We start from the raw sequence: 24,814 nt of genomic DNA, 5'->3' as shown, positions 1-24,814 counted from the left end.
AGTGGGAGCTGTATAGACCTTGTGAAGGTTGTTGGGCAGGAGGAGATTATAAAGGTGAGGAAGGGGAGCAAGACCAGGGAGCAATATGAAAAGAAGGCTGAGAATTTCAAAAACCAAGAGATGCTTCCCCAGGAGTCAAAGAACATGCACGAAACAACCCCACTGCCCTGTTGCTGACCAGTTAAACTACGCACTCCCCCTAACCCCCAACTCCACCAAGGACATGCAAGTCCTGAGCCTCTTCCACTGCCAAATCTTAGCTTCCTGATGCCTGGAGGAAGAATGCCTCATCTTCCACCTTGGGACACTCCAACCACACAGGATCAATGTTGATTTCACTAGTTTCCTCATCTCCCTTCGCTCCACTTCATCCCAGATCCAATCCTCCAACTCAGCACTGCCCTCTTGGACTTCTCCCACCTGTCCATCCTCCTTCCCACCTATTTGCTCCATCCTCCACTCCAACCTATCACCATTATCCCCCCACCCCCCAACTGCATCCACCTATCACCTTCCTAGCTCTGTCATCCCCCAGCCCCACCCCCTATTTATCTCTCAGCCTCCTTGGGCACTAACCCTCCTCCCCAAACATTCCTGATGAAGGGCTTATGCTGACTCTCTGGCTGCTGCTGCCTGACCTGCTGTGCTTTTCCAGCACCCCACCTTTTGAGTCAAAGTAGGTCTACAAATAAGTGAACGGGACTTGATGGGAGTTTTCAATTAACCTCAGGTGTACAGAAGGTAAAATTTGGGAGGCTAGCCAGGAGTGTGTCAAAATGGTGAAGTTTAGAGGTAATAAAGGCAAGAAGGAAGGTTTAAAAAACAGATGAGCTAAACTATGTCAAAAGTATGCCCACCCCAGTTTTGTTAGTAACTAATTGTGTATTAACAGCTATGTTTAATTCCTACACAATAATACAATACAAAATAAAAAAAGAAAATTGAATTGCTTATATTGGCCACTTGGTGGAGTCAGTGTGCACATTTTCAAAAACTTCAATCAGCAGTCTCTCAGGCCACAATGTCAGCGTCTCTACCTTTGGGCCTGGGCAGGGTGGGAAGAAGGTTCAAGTTTTACCTGCTCCATATCTGTAAGTCCAAGCATGTCTGAATACATTGATCAGCAATATCTATAATTTCAAGTAAAAGTGTACATTTGTATTAAGTATATAAGGAACTAATGCTAATAAGTTCAAGGTATGGAGATGGTTGATCCTAATATTTGTCATTCAATTAAACAACAATTTAATTTAATGTGCTTTTCGTACACCATAATATTCTTCAGACACAATTAAATAATTAGTCTGTAACAGTTACCAGAGTATTTCAACTATTTACATTGTAGAATTCAGATCTTCAATTTGCAATAATACCACGAGTTAACAGATTAGATTAGATTAGATTCTCTACAGTTGGGTCCTAATTCCTGTTTCAATATTCATATTATTTCATAGGCATTATCATTGTTCACAGTCTTCTTCCACTTTAATTTTAAATCCTATCTTTTTTTCTCCTTTCATATATCTTAACACCCACTTCTATAAACAAATTCAACTTGTAACTTTTTGGTCTTTTGTGAGTTTACTGTCATGTCTTTCCTTAGCCTACATTTTTTCTGAGTATCACAAAATCCTCCAGGACAGAAGGATGTAATTGGGCCCATCATTTGTGTGTTAGCTCTGATTACTTTAATAACCTATATGTACCTGCATTCTTACCTGGTCTGGCCTACATATGACTCCAGACCCACAGCAATGTGGTTGACTCTTAACTGCTCTCTGGACAATTAGAATTGAGCAATAAATGCTGCCTGGCCAGCGACATCCTCATCCCGTGAATGAATGAAAAAAAAATCCTGAAAATGAAGCTTTGACTCCACATCTAGTTACCTTTTGAAAGTTATGATGGATTCACATCAGCTTTTCATTCTCTTTCCTGCATATTTTCTTCTGTTTGCATTGTTCTTCATTACAAAGGAGGGAAAGATTACCACAGAGTTTAGTCCAGTCAGCTCACTGGCACGAGGTGGAACAGATGAACAATTCCGAAATCTGGTCCTCTAATGAGAGTTTTATGTTTGCACCAACATTTTCCCTCACATTCAGCATAAGAGGAACATCAATCTTAGGAAAAGAAGGAGACAAGAAACGACGTGAAAGTCGGTCATAGTCAAGAGTTGGGCAGCATGGTGGCTCAGTGGTTAGCAATACTGCCTCACAGCACCAGGGACCTGGATTCAATTGCACCCTCGGGTGAATGTCTGTGCAGAGTTTGCACATTCTCTCCACATCTACATAGGGTTACTATGGTTTTCTGAGTCCAAAGATGTGCATGAAGGATTGGCCATGCTTAACTGTCCATAGCATCCAGGGATGCGCAGGCTAGGTGGATTAGCTGTTGGAATTGCAGGGTGACAGGAATAAGGTTGGGGTATGCCTGGATGGGAAGCTCTTCAGAAGGTCAGTGTGGACTCAATGGATTGAATGGCCTGATTCTACACTGTAGAAATTCTGTGATAATAATGCAAAGATACCAAAGCCATTGAGCCTTTTCTTGAACCAAAAAAGGCCAAGAAACAATATAAATAATGGAGGGTGAAAAGCTGCAAGGAACAGGAATATAACATTATAGAAACTGCTGGGATTTTAGTACAACAGTAACTAATTTTCTACTGAAGCTGGAGAATTTTTAATACTGAGAAGTTCCAGTTTATAAGAAGACACAATTATTTTTAAAACTATTTGTTCTTAAAAGCCATTTCAATTAGTTTTCCCTCAGGTAGTGGAGTAGGTTTATTGCACTAAGTTTTGCATCTCGGAGCATAGTGCCAATGTAAATTGAGACAGGCATTTTGAGACAAGTGGAAACTTTAAAGCATAGTATTAACTGATAGCAATGCTAGTGTTATCTCCACTCTCACATTTGCAACCTCCCACAGCCTGTCAGGGTAACTGCACTCCAAGATGTCTGTGTCCATGGTTTTAATTATTCCAATACTGACATTCCCTAGGCCCTAAACATGAGAATTCCCAACTTAAACCTCCACAACTCTCTACTTCTCTTCTCTGTGAAGAGGTTATTCAAAATCTCCCTTTTGACTTTTGGTCACTTGTCCTAATATGGACCTTATGTGGCTTTGTGTCAGATTTTGTTTGATTATCCTCCTGAAGCACATTGGGATGTTTTTATTATGCTAATGGTGTCATATAAATACAAGTTGTTATAGTTGTTGCACAAACATATGAGCAAGGCAAAGATGCTTGGCCCATCTAGCCCTGTGCATCACAATATATTCACAATCCATATCACAATATATTCAGCTGCATACACATTGAGGACTTTAACTAATATTCAAGTTCATTAAAAATGGAAAACCATGTAACAGCTCCCATTCATTTATTGCATCATTTGATTCCTGCGGTGTTTTACCAGGGCCGTTGTCTGGGAAATGGTGAAATAATGATAATCCCTTTTGTTCTTCGCAAGGAATAATTTGAGATAAACAGGAGAAAGGAGGTGGCCTGGAGTCTGATGGGGCAACTGCAAGTGTTGGAATCATGTGTTTCTTGTATTCACTTACGTTCATCCCATTATACTCCAGGACAATGTAGTGTGTCTGGAAACCTTCTTGCAGACCTGACACATTTTGCAAGGAGTTATGGACCTGTAGTGACTGTGTGGTGCTGCTGTTTACTTCATTTAAGCCGTTGCCCTCAGGTTTTGGATATTGTCCATGTTTTATCTCCTGCATCCAGCAGTAATTGGTGCTATCAACGTTGGCTTTGGTCAAGCTACCATAATGGACAACCTGGATCTGTGTCTTTGGACTCAGCTCCTCCTTAAGCTCCTTTACATCCTTTTAAAGCAGAAACATATAGGAAATGTTAGAATTACATCTTTTAAAAGTACAAGGTAGGACATGTTGTGTGATGTGTCTGCCAATATTTATTTACACTAGAATGCTGCCTAATCCCTATTCAACTATTTCTCAGCAGTGCAGTTAGTAGAATGACTGCAAAGATTAAAGAAGACAGTCCAGTTTCAGCTTAGGGGTGGCACAGTGGCTCAGTGGTTAGTACTGCTGCCTCACAGCGCCAGGGACCCAGGTTTGATTCCGACCTCAGGTGACTGTCTGTGTGGAGTTTGCACATTCTCCCCGTGTCTTGTGGGTTTCCTCCCACAGTCCAAAATGATTTGCAAGTTAGGTGAATTGGCCATGCTAAATTGCCCATAGTGTTAGGTGCATTAGTCGGAGGAAAATGGGTCTGGATGGGTTACTCTTGGGAAGGGTCGGTGTGGACTTGTTGGGCAGATTGGCCTGTTTCCATACTGTAGGGAATCAAATCAGGGCTGGGCAATAAATGTCATTGTGCCAGCGTCAACCCCGTCCTCGTTTCCAATAATAATAGGTTATGTAATGCTAATATCATCTCTTCAGCTCTGTAGGCACGTGGAACAATTATGGATAATTTTAAATTGGGTTATCAGTCTTTACGGAGAAAGTGAGGACTGCAGATGCTGGAGATCAGAGCTGAAAATGCGTTGCTGGAAAAGTGCAGCAGGTCAGGCAGCATCCAAGGAACAGGAGAATCGACGTTTCGGGCATGAGCCTAAAGAAGGATTCATGCCCGAAACATCAATTCTCCTCCTCCTTGGATGCTGCCCGACCTGCTGCGCTTTTCCAGCAACACATTTTCAGCTCTTTACCTCAACAACCTCCAGCAGAAATCTGCACTTACACAATGTCACTTACAGAACAAAATTACCTCAATTCAGCTCCAGCAGCAGAAAAGGAAACAATTTGGCCCATCATATCTATGGTGACACTTTACTACAGCTCCATTGTGAAGGTTAAAACTGAAGGTCTAAAACAGCAAGAGTATCAACAAGTTGATTTAGTCTCATGTGTGATAAGTTGCTAAGCTACACTGCCATGGTTGCCTGGACTTCTGAATTTTTATAACCATCACACTATTGATTCCTTAAAGGGGTTGTTCTATACAAGGCACTATCATTACGTAGAATCAACACTGCTGCTAGTCCTCTCAAGATAAAATCACTCATTACTCTCACACATAAAGAATGATCAATTAAACACAAATTACCTCGGTTAATTTCTTTGGCATCCATTGAGCAAGCGTACTATTGGCAGGATCTGGAATGTTGGGCCAGAAATGTTTCTTAAGTCTGTAGATTCAAAGGATAAAAGAAGAAATGAATGCTACTTTATTATAAAGCCTATCTCACTGAGAGTCCGTCCATCCTAGTCCAAAGTTGAAATGCATTGTTGCCACATACCTGTGTCGCTGATAGATACATACTGCTATAAAAGTCAGCACTGTTAATAGAGCAAATAAAAGAGTGACCATCAGGAAGGCTTCAACCTCTCCATCATCTAATGAAAGAAAAGGTAACAGTTATTAATATCCAAAGACAAAGATAACGCAGTGCAAAACTAAGTGAAGGAAAACCTGCACAAAAAGTTAAAATGACATGGAGTGAGCAGTACCTGATAAAAGACAACATACCTCAACTAAAAGTGAACTGGGGAGATCTTCACTCTTGCTTTGACCCCATTTATATCTGCAATAATGTTTCCGTGCAAGCGAACCTTGTTGGAAGTTGCTGAAGTCAAGCCTCAGTTGGATGTTTTTTGGTTATAGAATCCCTACAGTGAGGAAGCAGGCCATTCGGCCCATTGGGTCACACCAACCCTCCGAAGAGCATCCCTCCCAGACCCATTCCCCCTACCCTCTCCCATTAACCCTGCATTTCCCCTGGCCAATCTACCTAACCTATGCATGTTTGGACTGTGGGGGAAAAAAACCGGAGCATCCAGAGGAAACCCACACCAAAGCAGGGAGATTGTGCAAATTCCACACAGACAGTTGCCCGAGGGTGGAGTTGAATCCAGGTCTGTAGCACTGTGAGGCAGCAGTACTGAGCCACCATGCCGCCTGATATATCATGGTGTATAGGGGGTTGAGGTTGGGGAGGAGCACCTGAGATTTTGACATGTTCTTGAGCCCAGCTGGTGCTCACATTCCTCCTAGATGCTATTTTGACCCTACTGAAGTAAATGAGAAAGAAGCTTGGATGGACTGCATGGTGGTTTGTGGATGCAAAAGATGCTCATTCTTTGCTGGTGCTCAGTTAAGTCATAGGCCGGCAAATTTGTGCATTAACTGTAATTTTATTGAAGTGAATTGTTTTCATATCACTTAAATATTTTGTTATCCATGCTCTTCCTCACTAACAATAACATATGTACTAACCAAAAACATTGTGCACTCGTAAAATATTATTTATTTCAAATTATTTAACAAAATACTTAAGCAAAGCTCAAAACAATTTATTGCAATGAAAGACAATATGAAAGTGCAGGGCTGATCTGATTGTGCCCTTAACTCCAGTGTACTTGTCCTTCCCCCAAAACCCTTGCCTCCCTCATCAATCAAAACTTTGTGAACTCCAACTTAAATAAATTCACTGCCCCAACGTCCATTGCCAGACTTCCAAAGCCTGACAAAGCTCTCAGAAAATAAATCCTTGCTCATCTCCATTTTAAATGGGGAGTCCCTTATTATGAGACTGTGGTGTCTACTTCCAGACTCTACCATAAGGAGAAACCTCTACTCAACATTTACCTGATCAAAGCCCCTCTGCATGTTTCGATATGATCACATCATTTTCCTAAACATCAATGTGTCCCGGCCCAATATGCTCAACCTTTCCTCAAGAGACAATCCCTTTATCCCAGGAATCAGCCCAGTGAACCTTCTTGAAATTGCTTCTAATGCTAGTATGAGTAAGAGGAGTGAAACTGTACACAGTACTCCATGGTAACATGTCTCTTTATGAAAACCTTGCACAACTCTAAAAAGTCTTAATATCCAAATTGATATATTTACCAAACATCTTGGTAGTGATGGTCAAGTTGGAACCAATGGTGCTTCCTCCATTCGTGGAGACCATGAGATTGACCTCATACTCTGTGTTTGCTGTCAGACCAGCAAGGATGTAATCTTGTATGGATCCATTTAATGCAACAGCTGTGGAGAAAAGAAGCTAAATTCAATTGTGAATCAAAAGGAATTCTGTACATAAGTCACTAAACAAATGGGTTAGGAAGCATATTATCTAATGGGCAGAATCTTGATTTTCTTTTGAGACCTTGTGAAGATAGGTCTAATAAATGGGAGGTACCTCTGCTTGGAGACAGTGTTTTGGCGGTTCGCATGTGAGTTAAATGCCAGGTTTGAGGACAAGTGATTTATTCACCTTCAGACCATTCAGTTCCCCCAGTACCTTCTCCTTCATGAAGGCCACTACACTAACCTCTGCCCCCGACTCTCTTGAACTTCTGATATGCTGCTACCATCTTCCACTGTGAAAACTATAACAAAGTATTTATTTAGTTCCTCTGCCATTTCTACTTCACCAGCCTCATTTTCTAGTGGTCCAGTGCCTCTCGCTTATCTTTTATATAGAACATTACAGTGCAGTACAGGCCCTTCAGCCCTCGATGATATATCTAAAAATAAAACTCTTGCAATCTCATTTTATATTCCTAGCAAGCTCACCCTGATATTTTGTCTTCTCTACCACTTATTGCTTTTTTTAGTTGTCCTTTGCTGTTTTTTTAAGAGGTTCCCTAATCATTTGGATTCCCAGTAACCTTCACCACATTGTATGCTTTTTCTTTTGCTTTTATGTTGTCCCTGACTTCCTTTATCAGCTGTGGCTGCCTTGTCCTCCCCTTAGTATGCTTCATTTTCCTTGGGATGGATTTCTGCTGTGTCTCCTGAATTACCCCCAGAAACACCTGCCATTGTTGCTCCACAGTCTTCCCTGCTTGGCTCCCCTGGTTAGCTCCTCCCTCATGTCTATGTAGGTACCTTTACTCACTTGTAACACCGTTACATCTGATCCCAGCTTCACCCTCTCAAACTCCAGGGTGAATTCTATCATACTATGGCCACTGACCCTGAGGGTTTTCTTCACTTTAAGCTCCCTAATTTAGTCTACCTCATTACACATCACCAAATCCAGAACTGTCTGCTCCCTTGTGAGTTCTACCACAAGCTGCTCCAAAAGACCATCTCTTAGACATTCCACAAATTACTTTTCTTGGGATCTGCTACCAACCTGATTTTCTCAGACTACCCGCATAGTGACGTCCCTTATGATTAATGTAATAATGCCTTTTTTTATATGCCTTTTCTATCTACTGATTTATTTTCTGCCCCACATCCTGACTACTGCTAAGAGGCCTGCACTGTACATAACTCGCATCAGTATCTTTTTTTGCCTTTGCAGTTCTTCAACTCTACCCACATAGATTCTAAGCATCTTGACCCTATATCTCTTCTTGTTATTGATTTAATTTTGTTTCTTGCTAACCAGGCAACTCCGCCCTCTCTAGTCATCTGCCTGACCTTTCAGTAGGACATATACTGTTGGACATTCAGTTCCCAGCCCTTTGCAGTGATATCCACAATATCCTACCTTCCAATTTTAATCTGCGCTACAAGCTCATTTATTACTTGTTCTGGAAACTTTGCTGAGCTCACTGCCCTTTTAACATTTTACATAATTCACCTTGCAACTGAACCCAGCCCCTTTTCTCAAAGGGTTGTGAATCTGTGGAATTCACTACCCTCCAGTGTGGTGGATGCAGAGACATTGAGTAGATTTGAGGAGGAGATAGACAGATTTGTAATTTGTAACAGGTTGAAGGGTGAAATAACTGCACAGAGGCTAATGTCCCCTCACAAAGTCACCCTTTATTTACTTGTGCACAGTACAGTGGCTGTGGCCAGCCAGCTTAGAGTCAGTCCTCAACTGAGGAGATTCTAATTGCCTGGTTATATTTTTGTCTATGACCAGGAGACTCTAAATCTCTGTATGTGTAGTATTTCTCTTTTTAAAATTTATTTATCCCCTTTCTTTTTTCTTTACCCCTGCACTACCACCAAGCAGCTGTTGTGCTTATTTTTCCCTAGCCCCCATGTCGTGCGTGTGCAGATGTCAGACACAGTGAAAAACAACAGGTGTGTAAATCTTTATTTGTATTCCACCACTAGGAAGAAAGGAAACACCCAAGTGGCCAGTGACAAGCAAATGGGCAATGCTGCATGATCAAAAAGTGAAGGGGAGGGCAGGGATTAAATCAAAATAGAGTTGGAGGGAAAAATAGCTCAAGGGAGACACCGTGAGCTCACTTGGTTACATTGATCAGCCAAGGCTTTCCTGATTAGCCCAGGTTAACAATCACGAACCTCTTAGTTAATAAGGGAACCTGGTTCCAATCACTACAAAGAGTTAGGGAGAGTTGACAGGAAAATGGAGTTGAGGCTGAGATGAGAACAACCATGATTGTAACAAGTGGCCAAGCAAGTTCGGCATGTTGTTGATCTAATGTGCTAATCACTGGGATGTATATCCTAAAACCAGTACTACAGTGTACACTCCTGCTCTCAGTTCTTCTATTCTTGTGGAGAAAGCAATACCTCAAAAAAGATAAAACGAAACAAAGAACTGCAGATCCTGAAGATCTGAAACAAAACAAGGAACTCCTGGAGAAACTCAGCAGACCTGGCAGCATCTATGGAGAGAAAGCAGAGTGCGTTTGTTGCATTATGTTTTCACTCCACAGACACTGCCTGACCTACTGAGTTTATCCAGTAACTCAAAAAAAGTGCAAAGCTTGAATATATTCTTGCTTGCAGAGACTATGTCTCTGCATATGAATGTATGTCACTTCTAACAAGCATAAATGAATTACATTTTGAATTTGACTTTTGATCTTAAATTGGTGTTGCTATTAGCACATTCAGGATTGTATAGCAAGTGCTGTCTAATTGTGGAATCACATCCAACAGGAAATGTTTTACTTTGGGCATTGCAAGTGTGGGCAGGTTGAGTATTGCCAGTACTCGGTCTCAAATGCACAATTGAAGGGACATGTTGTTGATCTAATGTGCTAATCACTGGGATGTATATCCCAAAACCAGTATTACAGTGTGGGATGGGGTTGAGGATGGTGCAGCAAGACCCAATAACTGGGGCCTGGAGCTCAGATCAGGGATCCAGATCTAAAGGAGCACCACTGCATGTAGTTCCTATTCTTGCTCCTGCCTGGCATCACACTGGGCACTGAAAACCAAATGCAGTGTTTCTCAATTCTCTGAAAAGCTTCAGCGACATGTCTCTTTTTCAGCAATATAATTTAGATTGTGTACAGGATTCCAAGATGGCCTAAACATTACCCTTTGTAAACATTGACTTATTTCACTCTGGCCCTCTAAGCTAAATGCATCTCAATATTTCCACTCAAACCATCACATCCTCAGGATGTTCCAGTGCACAAATGGCGATTAAATGTGTCAGAGACAGTGTAAACGGCAGCTATCTGAGTAATCCAGAGTCATAGCAGTTACTTTGTCCTAATCATTCTTAAAGTGAATCAAATCTGATCTTGCTGCTTTAACTTACAATTCATTTTGCCATTCTTGTTTTTGTACAATATGGTGTAGTTCCTGATAAAGCCATTCCGATCATCAACTGGAAGCTCCTCCCACTCAAGCTGTACTTTGGTTTTCCAGATCTGCTTAGTTCTAATTTCAGGACTTCGTTGTGGGGCTGCAATATTAAATAACACCAGTAAGAGCAAACAGGAGACTTTAAAATGATCTTCTCTCAACATTTTCTGCCAACAGTTTTTACCCATTCATGAACAAGGTCAGATCTCGTGCTGGCAAAGCCATCAATTATTGTCTGTCTGTCACTGGCCTTGAGAAGCTGATGGACAATCGACGTTTCAGGCATTCCTGATGTAGGGCTTATGCCTGAAACGTCGACTCTCCTGCTCCTCGGATGCTGCCTGACCTGCTGCACTTTTCCAGCGCCACACTTTTTGATTCTGATCTCCAGCTTCTGCAGCCCTCACTTTCTGCTCGAGAAGTTGATAGTGAGCTGCTGGCTGGTAAAACCGAAGTCCACAGGATGTAGGTGGCCCCACAGTGGAGAATGTTGGAGGATTTTGACTCAGTGACAGTGAAGGATTCAAGTTTCCAAAGTATGACGACAAGTGATTCTGGAGGGGTACTTGCCTCATATCCCCATGTGTCTAATGCCTTTACTCTTCCCGATGATTAGAAGTTGTTGGATTTTGAAGGTGCTACCAAAGGAGGCTTGATGCGTTGCTTCATTGCACCTTGTAGATGGTAATGCTGTTGCCAATGTGTGATCTTGGTGCAGAGAGTGACTGCCTAAGTTGATAGATGGGGTGCCCATTAAACTGGCTGCTTTGTCCTTCATTGTATCAAGCTTGCTGAGTTTTGTTGGAACTGTACTCATCTAGGAAAGGACGGAGTATTTCATCATATTCATGACTTGTGCTTTGCAAATAGTGAGCAAGCTTTAAGGATTTACTTGTTGCAGAGATGTTAATCTCAGAGATGCTCCCATAGCCACCTTGCCTTCCTCACAGTCTGCCTGAGAGGACTTTCTTCATGCGTGGAGGTGTCTGTATTGGACTTGGGTGGATAAAGTTAAAAATCACACAACCCAGGTCATAGTCCAGTAGGTTTATTTGGAAGCACTAGCTTTCAGAACACGCTCCTTCAGCAGATAGCAGCACTCTGAAAGCTCGTGCTTCCTAATAATCCTGTTGGACTATAACCTGGTGTTGTGTGATTTTTAACTTTCTTCATGTGTGCATTGAAAAGAGCACTTAACCATAGCGAATATCTTTGTAGGTTCTCATCCTGTTCTCAGCTGGCACTCACTCATTACGAACTGAATAGAAGATATTCCTTTCTTAAACTGGGACAGAGTAGTTTCCACTCAAGGATGTTTTCAACTATTTTAGAGTCATGTATGTGAAGCATTTTTTTTTGGAAAATTGTCATGGCTGTCTGAATTTTGATCTATAAATTAGCGAAATGATGGGTTGTTTGAAAAGCAAGGTGAAACCTGTCAGTAAATTTTCTTTGGGCTACATGGATAAAATTGAATTTTCCAGTTTCTATCAGCTTTCTATAGCTGACTATTAGGCTCAATTCCTGAAGCTCTTCTGAAAAGTCAAAGTGTGAAAAATTTTCAAGACTTTCATTGCCTAATGAAAACAAATCCATCTTCAAAGCACAGATGGTAGACTTATAACAGATAGACTTACATCTGAGCCTTTACAATTCTATCTCACCATTCCTTTGCTGAGGATATGTAAGATTGTGAGCAGTTATAGTCATTATTTCTTTTGTGGTGAAAGGATGCCAAGAGTTTGTATTGATTTGGGAAGTGACAACGTATTGGAAAAGAATACAGCCTCCCCTCCCTAACTCTGAAAAATACTCATTTCTTTCCTAATGTTCCTGTGAAACACCTTTCATTACGTTAAAGGTACTTGATAAATAAAATTGAGGACATGGTCACAGCTTCATGGGTGAATATTTTGAATGGTTTGAAAGAGAGAAAGAGAGTGTGTCATTTCTGTGAGAACAATTAGCTTTAACTGGTGTTTTCCATGAATCTAGGACTTGTTGTTTCTAGTTTTCAAGATACCACCACAGGAGTTCCTAAGGGCAGTTTCCAAGGCCCAATCATCTTTAATTACCTCTCCTCCAGCATGTGGTCGAAAATTACTCACTGATAAATGTTCAATTTCATTTGTAATTCTTCACATTGTGAAGCAATTCAAGTCCATATACAGCAAGATTTGGACAATACCCAGGCTTGGGCTGACAAGTGACAAATAACATTCACACCTCACAAGTGCAAGGGAATGACCATCACCATCAAGAGAATCTGAATATCTTACCTTGATATTCTATAATGTTACAATTACAATCCCCATCATAAATATCCTGGGGGTTACCATTGACCAGAAATGTAACAGGGCCAGCTACACAAGTACTGGTGGCTCTAAGATCAGGTCAGAGGCTAAGTAGTCTGTGTTGCATAATTCAGTTCCTGACTCCCCAAAGACACTCAACCACCTACAAAGCACAAGTCATAAGTGTGATGGAATATTCCACACTTGCCTATATGTGTGCAGATCCAAGAGTACTTAAAAAGCTCAATATCATCCAGGATAAAAATACCATGTCGATCACCACCCTGTGCACCACCTGAAACATCCATCCATCCTATCACTGCGGCACAGAATGTACCAACTACAAGAAATACTACAGCAACTCGCCAATACTCTGTTGACAGCACCCCAAAACTGGGACCTCTCAGGAAAGCAGTCACATGAGAGGTACAGGAGATGGTCAGTTGCTTAACAATCTTTGTTTTTCCATGTGCATTTAGAATATTAATATTTTACATGAAGGCTAATTTCACGCACTCGAATTCAGAGAAATGCAAACCAGGAAATGGCAGCTATGCTAATCATTGTTTCTGATCCATTAAAATAATCTATAAACTAATTTCATACTCCCACATCCATTCAATCTTGCCTGTTGTATTATCCTGATACTTAGAAACATGGAATCACCCTTCTTTGAAAAAAATACCAAAAGTTAAAGGATAGTAAGACAGATCCCAGGTATATGCTTTTTCATTCACAATTTTATTTCAATACAAACCTCACAAAACACTAGCATAATAATTACTTGTTCCTAATTCTCACACAAATATCCCTTACTTAACAGATAAAGTCACCTGAGGGCTTTTGTGGCACAGTGCATGTGACTCTACCCCTGAGCCAGGAGATTCAAGTCTCACCTGCTCCAGAGATGCATCTCTGAACAGGTTGATATAGAAAATATAACATAAACATAATCTGTCCCCTAATCCATTTGGTCTTAGCATCCCTAATATACCCTACTGCTGATAATTATGCAACATGCAAAGAAAGATGTCTAAGGATGTTGCCAAAACTTGAGTTATAAGGATAGGCTGAGACTTTTCTCCTAGACCATAGAAGCCTGAGGGATGACCTTCTATAGATTTATGAAATCATGAGGGGCAAAGATAAGGTGAAAAGTCAAGGTCTTTTCTCCAGAATAGGGAAATCCAAAACTACAGGGCATAGGTTTAAGGTGAGAGGGTAATGATTTAAATGGAACCTGAGGGGCAACTTTTGCACACAGTGGGTGGTGTGCATATGAAATGAGCTGCTAGAGGAAGTGGTAGAGGTGAGTACAATTACAACATTTAACAGACATTTAGACAGGTACATGGTGCGGAAAGGTTTAGAGGGACATGGACCAAACGCAGGCAAATGGGACTAGTTTAGTTAAGGAAACCTGGTCAGCATGGATGGGTTGGGCTGCAGGGTCTCTCTCCCATCTGTATGACTCTATGATTGTAAACCCAAAATGACAAATTGTACTTACCACCTTCTTTTGAATATGCCTGAGTAGATGTTGGAACACCTGGTAAACCATCAATAAGTGGGTAAAGCAAAATGTTGTAGAGACGCATTGGCTCAATATTGTCTGGAAAAGAAATTCACCACATTTCAGTGCGGCTTTAACATCGAAACTTCCTTCTCTCAACATCTAAAACTCGTTTCCCATTTTCTCTTAAAGAAATGCCCACTTTGGTTCAGTTGCTGTAACTGTAATATTAATGTCTTGTTTCAAACTCTATCATTTGTATCCTATATTCTTTTATTCAATCAATATTAGGGTTGTAAAATCAGCAAAGTGGATATATACTTTGAATTACTGTCGTGATAAATGAATGAGAATTGGAATTTTTTTAAATTGATGTTTTTGTGTATATATTGGTTGGAGGGATGAAATAGTTAGACGAGGGCATTCAAATTTACAATACAATTCCTATTTTAAAGTGAGGCATTGTGTTCTTTTTATAATCTTAGTGAAAATTCCCTTCAGCATATTTATTGGGCAATATATATCTAAATTTATCATACTATAAATACATCCATTTTCCAGTGGCTTAATTTTAGAGTGTGCCCTGTATAGTAATGCTTCTCCAACCAATGAGGTTTAATCATTCAATCACCTGATGCCCTTTCTCTCGAATACCCCTTCACTTGAAGACATTTGGTTTTGAGTTTGTGTGTGCTGTGCAGTAGGATCTGGTAGAGTCTTGTATTTTTAAGTGTTGCATGAATCAAACTTTCTCCAGTTAAATATTGGGATGCCCAAAACCATTGACTTTGGTCTATGTCAAAACTCTAGTTTCCTTAGGCATCAACATCTTCACACTGAGGTTGCCTCAGACTGTCTATAATCTTATTTGATCTGAAAAGGAACTATTGAGTGCATATCTACTCCACCACCAAGACATGGGAAAATAGGAACCTGCCTCTGTAGGATCACGGCTGATTGAACACTCCAATGTGTTTAGGACATTGTATCTCCAATAACTCTGTACACCAGAGGTAATTAGAAATCTATCAATCTCTGCCTTAAACATATGGAAAGCTCCACATCCCTCTGTAGTATAGAATACCAACAGCAAATAATTTTTCCTCAGCTTGGACTGCATGCATTGAGTTTAAGAGTTGAGACGTCATGTCGAGGTTGTACAGTATGTTGGTGAGGCCTTTTCTGGAAAACTGTGTCCAGCTCTGGTTGCCCTGTTATGGGAAGGATATTATTAAGCTGGAGATGGTTCTGAAAAAAATTACCAGGATGTTGCTGGGAATGGACGGTTCGAGTTATAAAAATAGGCTGGGACATTTTTCACTGGAGCATAAGAGGTTGAGGGGTGACCTTATTGAGACTTATAAAATCCTGAGGGTTTTAAGTAAGGTCAAAGGCAGGTGTCTTTTCTGTGGGGTGGGGGAGTTCAAGACTAGGGTCATATTTTTAAGGTGAGAGGAAAAAGGTTTAACAAAGACAAGAGTAGCACCTTTTTTACACAGAGTGTGGTTCATGTGTGGAATGAACTTCCGGAGGAAGTGATGGACGCAAGAACAGTTACAATGTTTAAAAAATATTTGGATAACTACATGAAGAAAAAGGTTTGGAGGGATATGAGCCAAGTGCAGGCAGGTGGGACCAGTTTAGTTTGGGATTATGGTTGGACCAAAGGGTCTGTTTCTGTGTTGAATGACTCGATGACTTCCATCTCCACATCAAGTTCTGTTCAGCCAATACCCTTATACTTACTCATTGACATTAGCTCTTTGTCCAGCAGCAACTTGATTTTAAAATTTTCTTGTTTACAACCTCCTGTGTGACCTTTCTTGGTAACCTCGTCAGGCCTTAAAACCAAGGTATAAATCCCAGACTCTGGAATTCTTGCCTCTCTATTTCTCTCTTCTCCCTTAAACCATCCTTTTATTTCTTTGACCAAAGCTTTTGTCTTGCACTTGTTCATTTGTCTCATTGAGTTTGCTAACACTCCTCTGACATGCCTAGGGTTATCTTACTACATTAAAAGGTGCTATATAAAGGCAACATATTGTGTTAGCTGAAACATAGACTCAGCAGTTGTGTGGAAATGTGTTAGTTGGAAAGTGTGGTACATCTCTGGGTGCATTAACTATTTGTAGATAATTTTTAAAAACTAATTGATCATGTGGCCAGTTTTCTCCTTAGAGAGAGTTATTATGAGTAGCAGCTGTCCAATGGAGACTCCTCATGGTCCTCTTGTCTCAAAGTTAGAAGATGCGACCTGTTTACTTGGATACACAATCCTCACTGCTCCCCTCTGGTGCTGCTCTAACTCTCTGTAATTTTATGACAAAACAGTTGTAAATGGGCACTCACCTATAATGCTTTCATTTAAAAAAAAATTAATGTACCATCATGTTAGGGTAGAGTCACCATAGTCTCACTCCTTCATTAGAGCCAGATTATTGATGTTCAGTTTAACCTGAGAGTCACCACACCTCAGACAAGGCTCAAGAAAGTAGGGCCTTCATGGTAACCCTAGCAGGTATAGGATTTGAACCCACACAATTGGCATCACTCTACACCACAAACCAGCTGTCCAACTGCTAGCTCCCTAGCTGATCTTTCAGTTTTAAAATTTTATTCTTTTATCAATTTTGTTTTGGAGCTGTGAGCTGGGAATTGTGAGCTAAACATAACTTTTGGATTGTCTTACACAATGTTAAGAGAAAAACAGACCAACAAGCTTTTATTTAGTCACGAGGCCAGGTCAGGAAGTTAATTGCAAGTTTGTTCCTAATCAGAAGGCTTTGCTAATAACAAAGTCAGTACCTAGGAATTGGTACCAGCAAGTTTGGAAAATATGTTATGCTCAAACAGACGGCAGATCTTGTATGATAACTGGGACTTCTTGGAGGAGACAGTCTGTCAGGGAGTTTGAATTGGGTATTGGACTGTGGTTTCTGTGGGGAAAAGAATATGGATGTTTAACCTACAGCATGAAGATGTGAAAGCTCTTTGTCTAACCTCCCATAAGCAACTCTTGGAAAATCAGAGAATAAAAAACAAAGTATTAAGTATTACTGCCTTTATCTGAGTGAACTGAAAAGGTGAGCCCTTTCAGAAAATCAACCAAGAAACTATCAGGTATTCCAGTGAAACAATGCTTCATGAAAAAAACTAAAGTAATCTGGCCTGTTTTGTTATTTTCTTTTATTTATCCCTCAATTGTGTTTGTTGTTCTGTCTGTCTTGTGTGACTGGGCTGAAAACAAAAGATTTTGGGCTTAAAACATAGACCAATTTGATTACTTTGCTATTTAATTTTGCTGAAATGAAATCATGGTATTGTTAATAAATTGCTAAATCTTTTGTTTAAGTTGCAAACCAGTGTCTGGAATTGAGTATTTGCAGAATCTGGGATTAGTTATTAAAAAATCTGTTTAGGAACCATTAGAGTCAATTTTGAAGGTCTTTGAAGGCTTTAATATTATTGTGTAGTGTATACAGAAGTACAAAGGCTGATTTGGTTCTGCTGTCTGTCTTTGTATCATAATACAACCAACTGAGGCAACCAAGCCCTCATGTTATAGGACTCTGACATGAAACTAATACTTTACAATGGTTTCTTATAATGGCATTGATGTGTGTTGATTTTCTAAAATCGCTATTTTAATTACTAGTGTAATTTGCTTCCATGGATATGTATTACTCATAAACAATTAATAGCTTATACTGCCTTGGATCAGTGGTAGCTCTTTTGCCTCTAAGTCAGAAGCTTGCTTGTTCAAGATGCACTTAACACATGGCCAGATTATTGCACAGCCAGAACAACGCCATGGACTTTCAAAAGAAAATGGCAGACAGACTGTCTGTAGTATACTACTCCTTTAGTAACAATGGCAGGTGACTTGACTGTAGCATACTGCCCCTTTAACAAAAATGGCAGGTGACTTGCCTGTCGCATACTCCCCCTTTAATGACCATGGCAGGTGGATTGCTGTAGCATACTGTCCCTTTAATAACAATGACAGGCAGATTACCTGTAGTGCAGTTCCCCTTTAGTAACAATGGCAGGCAGATTGCCTGTAGCACACTGTCCCTTTAATAACAATGGCAGGTGGATTGCCTGTAGTGCAGTTCCCCTTTAGTAACATTGGCAGACTGATTGCCGGAGCATATTGCCCCTTTCATAACAATGGCAGGTGGGTTGCCTGTAATGTGCTGCTCTTTTAACAATGACAAAGTTGGGTGGAAGTGAATTGAAACCAAACCACATCAAACTGGACCCTTGATCTCTTGGGTGTTCATCATTGATTGGTTGTTGGAAATATCAGTTGATTCATTATTGTGGGATAAGGTAAAGTAGTGTTACTTCTGCAATCATAATTACTTATGCAAGGTAAATGAACTCACACCAGTGTATAATTGTTTCAGCCAAGAGCTGAGTCAACAAGAATGAAAACGATGTGAAGGAAATACATAATTGTTTTTGAATTAGCTAAAATGTGTATGCAAGAATGAAATGTGCCTGCAAACAATGGTAGATGTTACAGACAAATAGATAAGGTGCTGTGAGGGGAGGGGGTTAAGCTAGATATGCCTGTACAAACAGTAGTTATAAGCATCTGTTTCCTGCTTCTGCAAAAACAAGAACAAACCACGGTCAAGAAGTCATGAGGTCATAAGATCATTAAAAGTGAGGGAAATAGATGGTAGTGAAGAAGGATATACCTAACAATGGCCACAGCAGGATGTGGTCAAACGGCCTTGTGAGGCTAGAAATAAGCATTTTGTCACAGACAAGGCTGGATAAGGCAAGAGATCAACAAGAGTAATGAGTGCTGGTCTTAGAGAGGTGGGAGATGTAAACAGGAGAGGAGCAATGGGATGAAAGAATAGGAACCAAATTACATGAATGTTGTGTACTAGTTGTGGACAGTGGACACCACACCCTCTTGCAAGAGTAAAATAAATGAAACTACTGATTCAGATCTTGTCTCGGACTGAAATTATTGAAGTGAGTGAGCTTAGTTTCTCATGATTATCTTCTCCAGAAATCAGCAGAGTGTGACTTTGATCTCTGTGAGTAAGGCTGACTGAGAAATGAAAAGCACAACTGAAAAACTGGAGTTTTATGTAAAACAAATTGCTTACATGCAAGGTTTACTTTTACTTAGAAATTATGTTGTTTACAATAAATTTGCTATGATTGATTTTAACGTGACTTTGGAATTGAGTCCACATTGTAACAAGATTCTTGTCTAACCTAACTACAGCATGACTCTGCATTGAAACGCTTTAATTCTAGGTCTTGAAAACTGTTGGAATGATTCACTCCCTTGATTCTCATTTTTAACCATTATTTCTGGTCTTTTTCTAATCTGTGATCTTGGTGGTGTCCTGCATTATGGGTCATAAAGTTGACTGTAGAACATGAGAGCAGGACTTGGCCATCTTGTCCTTTAAGCCTGCTCTGTCATTCAGTAAGATCATGTTTGTGGTTTTGACTCGAGTAATCTGTCTGCCTTCATAACACTTGACTGCCTTGTCTATCAAAACATCTAATGAACTCAGCTTTGAATAAATACAATAAACCAGCCTCCACTGCTCTCCGGGGAAGAGAATTCCACAGATTAACTTCAAAAAAGAAAATTTCCCTCAACTTAGTCTAAAAGAGAGATTCCTTATTGTTAATCTGTGTCCCTACTTCCAGTCTGTCACGATGCCAAGTGCCCTGAGTATCTTGCATGTTTCAGTAAGATCACCTCTCATTTTTCTAAACTCCAATGAGTAAAGCACAAACTTTAGATTATATTAGTTTCCCTACAGTGTGGAAATAGGCTCTTCAGCCCAACAAGTCCACACTGACCCTCCGAAAAGTAACCCACCCAGACCCATTTCCCTCTAATGCACCTAATGCTGTGGGCAATTTAGCACGGCCAATTCACCTGCCCTGCACATCTTTGTGACTGTGGGAGGAAACTGGAGAAAACCCACGCAGACTCGGGGAGAATGTGCAAACTCCACACAGACTATCGCCCAAGGCTGGAATTGAACCTGGGCCCCTGGTGCTGTGAGGCAGCAGTGCTAATCACTGAGCCACCGTGTCACCCCCAACTTATTCAGACTTTCTTCATAAAATAAGCCCTTAATCCCAAAAATGAGTCAAGTGCACTCTCTCCAAACTGTTTCTAACACACCAAAATATCCAAGTAAAAGAATGGTTTACAAAGTTAAATTCTCCCAAGAATTTAACATTACTCACCTACCTTGTACAATTGCTTCTGTATTATTGGCAGGTACATTTTGCCAGTTGATTTTACAGGCGGTTTTCTCGGACAGCACACACCATTCCAGCACATAACCAGTTGTTGTCATTTTGGGAGGTCTCCACTGAATCAGTAGGCTGGTGTTCCCAATTGAAGAAGCAACAAGATGGGACAGTGGCGGAAACTCTGTCCATGTCATTTAAAGAAAGTTGCAATGATTATTTTATGTAAAGGAAGTGCCACCTCTTGTTCTAAGAAGGTCATTTGATTGATTTGAAAAGTTGATTTTTGCACAATTGGTCAATTTCATCTACAGTAGCAATGCTTTGTACGAGGAGCATGCAATCAGAATATTTACTGTAACGGTACCAAATAATTTAGTTATTTGCTTTGAGGTGTTTAAGGCAAATGCATCTTAATTACAAGGAGTAGTACTCTGCAACATATGAGTTTTGCACTGGAATGCTTTCGAACTTTGTTTTTCTATTGTCTAAATGTATAAAGTACTCCACTGCAGTACAGAAGGAGTCCTGCACAACTAGAGATGCTGTTTTTCAGAAGTCATGTTAAGCACAGGTCCTGTCTGCCCTGTCAGGTGGACATGAAAGATTAGGAGAAATGTTCCAACACTTGGTAGGCATGGACAAGTTGGACCGAAGAGTCAGTTTCCGTGCTGTACATCTCTATCAACTTCGCTAGTTTCTAATAACTAAGGGAATCAAGAGTTTTGGGAACAAGGCAGAAAATAGTGTTGAGAATTATCAGATCATTCACAATCTCATTGAATGGTGGAGTGGACTTAATGGGCCAAACGGCCTACTTCTGCTCCTATGCCTTACAGTCAAACATATTAACTAAGAAGCACTGAAGAGCTATATGAGTGTGGATGTGAACAGTGGCACTTGACCTTCTGCACCCACCAATAGGAAAGCTTGTGGGCGGCACGGTGGCACAGTGGTTAGCACTGCTGCCTCACAGCGCCAGAGACCCGGGTTCAATCCCCACCTCAGGCGACTGACTGTGTGGAGTTTGCACATTCTCCCCTTGTTTGGGCGGGTTTCCTCCGGGTGCTCCGGTTTCCTCCCAGAGTGCAAAAATGTGCAGGTTAGGTGAATTGGCCGTGCTAAATTGCCCGTAGTGTTAGGTGCAGAGGTAAATGTAGGGGAATGGGTCTGGGTGGGTTGCGGGTCGGTGTGGACTTGTTGGGCCGAAGGGCCTGTTTCCACACTGTAAGTAATCTAATCTCATAGAAACCACCTGACTGGAGCTTGATAAGAGCTAAATGGTGAGCATCTTGGTGAATCACAGACCTTGAAAGCTGAAGATCTCGTCGCCATCCAAAAAGAGGCCAGGGAGTGTTTGGGTTCTAAAGATCTACCCCAGAGGCCTAGTCTTTAAAAGATGTAGTAGTGAGAAGATGAGTATTTTTTTTCAATCACATGCAGTGGGGGTCATAGGAGGGCAGGGTAGAGGGGTCGGAGGCAAGGGCGGTTTTCAGCATCAATCCTCTTGCCCCCTCATCCCTTTCCCCAATTAGTATTAGACTGGGGTAACTGGAGTCCTGCCACTATCGTCCTCATGCCTCCAACTCCAGGTTACCCTGGGTTCCTCTCAGGAAAAATGAACAGTCTCTTTGGACATTAAAATGAAATATCAGAATAAACCAATGATTTGGTTGCTAGAGCAATAGGACCAACTTTAAAATTTTCTTTAGCAGGATGCAGGTGTCTGCATTAATTACCAATCCCTAGTTGCCCTTTTGAAAGTAGTGATGAGCGGTCATTTTGTACTGCTGCCTTTTACATGGTGCAAATGGACCCCATCTACTGCTTACATACACTGATCCAATACAAACTAGCAGAGCTCTGCCATATTTAGCTGGAGAGTTCAATTTTAATGTTATGTGCTTCTGCTCAATCTGTTCGAGAACTTTTTAGCTGCGACAACCTAATTCATATCGAATGGACAATGTTTTGCCATTACTCTGCTAAAGCTATGTAAACCTGGATTACCTAATTCATTCGATGAGGGAATAATAACCTGAGCCTCTGGAGATGCTCCCACAGAGTTGTAAGCAGCCACTTCGATTTTGTAGTTTCCATCGGGTAGGTGGAAGCTGTACTCTAGGTCTGAGGTGTTGTACACTTGAATCCCAGGCTCATGCAGTTGGATCCTGTAACCCAAAATCTTCCCATTTGCTGCACTCTTTTCCAGTGGCTGTGGAAAAATTGGTCAAGGGCTCTTGGTGAGTTAGTAATCTTTCTCTGGTGGGTACAAAAGTTTTAGCAACATAGTTACAACACCCTGAGTTGAGTGTTTTCTAGTTGACGGGGATTATAAAATGACGGCAATACTGCTTGCTTGAAAACTTTACCTCTGCTGAAGCCTGATGATAGTTGTTGGCTCACTTGTGGTGGGAGATTTTTAACTCATTCTTCATATCACGTAATTATATAACACAGAAGTGGAAGCTTTTGATTTATCAGGCCCCTGGTGCACACAGTGAAAGTGCTTTTTAATAAAAATGTCACCGGGATGGTACGGCCAGTATGTTTTGCCCATCTCCAACTGCCCATGAGAAGTTGGTGGCTAGCTACATTCTTGGACCACTGCAGCCCAAGTGATGTCATGATAAAAGAGTTTCAGAGTTCGGTATAATAACTGAAGATTACGCGTAATCTTAATTGGAGAAAGCACTGAGTCAAAATGCAGCCAAAACACGGAGATAAAAAAAATTATTACATTCAGTTAATGCTATGTTGTGAAATCAGGCATTTCACATCAGTGTAAAAAAAACACTAGGCATAATTTTTAATGTTGCCACCCAAGTGAAAACTTAATGAGGTAGATCACCTGAAACAAACAGGTAAAAGGCCCACATCAGGCAATCCATTCCTCCAGCTTACTGCCTTAGACATGACCCTGAACTGGAAGTTTTGTACAGGAACAGGGCTAACTATTCAATTCAGAACATGCTTGCTTGCAAAACTAAGTGGGTTTGTTGTATTGTTAGTGTTTGTGTCAACTACTTTAAATCCAAACTTTTTTTTTACCTATCCAGACTTTCTTTGGCTTGAGAGGTGAATTTTTCATTACAAATAGTTTTGCTGCTGTAAGGTAAAATTGCCTTTTAATTGGTTTAAAATTATTGCAAAGCATCAGTACACAAACAGCAGAGTAACAGTGCTGTCGGTAAGGAGGTATTTCTGATTTGTTGGTTAATATTAAGCAATAATATTAGGCAGTAATATTAAGCAATACCTTCCACATTAGATGCACTCTACGAGTTCCATTTCCATTGAAGGCCTCAATGTTTCTCCAAATCTGTAATTTTTGAGCTGGAGCTAATAGCAAGAAAGAAGCCAGTACAAATTAATTGAAGCACAGCAAATGAGAAGCACACCAGAAGTGCATTTGTAGTTAGCCAAAACATGACAGTTTTTTGCAGTTTGGGTTTATTGGAAAATAATTTAAAGTTGTGCCAATGAAGTACAATTCATCCTCAATGAGCTTTTCTGTTTTAAATAAATGTAATAACTTATGTTTAAAAATAAATTGCACAGAAGAAAATATTGCTGCATAAATCCAAAGTTGCACAGAAAGATAAACTAAGTGCCAGGACTCCCTATATCAATCCTCTAAACCTCTTAGATTTTCAGCAGTCGTGATCACAGAATCGTTGTGGTGCAGAAGGAAGCCATTTAGCTCATCATGTCTGCACCAGCTCTCTAGAGCATTTTGACTTGGCTCCAACTTGTGCCTTTTCTCCACAACTTTAACATTGCTTCTTATTTAATGATCATCCAATGCCCTCCTGAATGCTTCAATTGAATCTGCCTTCACTACTCTTCTGGACAATGCACTCCTCGCATCAGCAAACACTTTAAACACATGCTGTCTTGATCCTCTTATGAGCAGGAACCCTTTCTTCCTATCTAGTCTCTCCAGACACCTCGTGATTTTGAAGACTTCCATCAAATCTCCTGTCAGCCTACTCCTCTTCAAGGAAAGCAGTCTCAACTTCTCCAATCCATCTTCATAATTAAAGTCTCTCTTCCCTGAAACCCACTCTTGTAAACATCTTCAGTGCTCTCTCCAAGGCATTCACTAAATAATTCATAAAATATGGCACCCAGAACTGTAAACAATATTCCAGCTGAGCTCTCATCTGTGTATCATGTAGGTTCAGCTTAACCTCTTGTACTCTATGTCCCTATTT

The 24,814-nt window shown here is 40.6% G+C and overlaps 1 protein-coding gene across 1 annotated transcript in view; it reads right to left on the bottom strand.

Moving 5' to 3' along the window:
* Window positions 1-562: 562 nt before the first annotated feature.
* Window positions 563-24,814, bottom strand: part of LOC140494703 (interleukin-6 receptor subunit beta-like) — a 106,623-nt gene continuing 82,371 nt past the window's right edge. The window contains exons 8-16 of the mRNA XM_072594204.1: window positions 23,857-23,939; window positions 22,608-22,812; window positions 20,596-20,781; window positions 14,349-14,450; window positions 10,498-10,644; window positions 6,912-7,052; window positions 5,299-5,395; window positions 5,106-5,187; window positions 563-3,856 (exon numbers count right to left, since the gene is read on the bottom strand). Of these exons, the coding sequence (XP_072450305.1) occupies window positions 3,341-3,856; window positions 5,106-5,187; window positions 5,299-5,395; window positions 6,912-7,052; window positions 10,498-10,644; window positions 14,349-14,450; window positions 20,596-20,781; window positions 22,608-22,812; window positions 23,857-23,939 (1,559 nt within the window). The 3' untranslated portion in view covers window positions 563-3,340. The remainder of the gene's footprint in view (window positions 3,857-5,105; window positions 5,188-5,298; window positions 5,396-6,911; window positions 7,053-10,497; window positions 10,645-14,348; window positions 14,451-20,595; window positions 20,782-22,607; window positions 22,813-23,856; window positions 23,940-24,814) is intronic.

The sequence above is a fragment of the Chiloscyllium punctatum genome, chromosome 24, assembly GCF_047496795.1.
Source record: "Chiloscyllium punctatum isolate Juve2018m chromosome 24, sChiPun1.3, whole genome shotgun sequence".
Lineage (NCBI taxonomy): Eukaryota > Metazoa > Chordata > Chondrichthyes > Orectolobiformes > Hemiscylliidae > Chiloscyllium > Chiloscyllium punctatum.
Note: the sequence above shows the minus strand (reverse complement) of the source record. Positions and strands in the feature narration are given on the sequence as shown.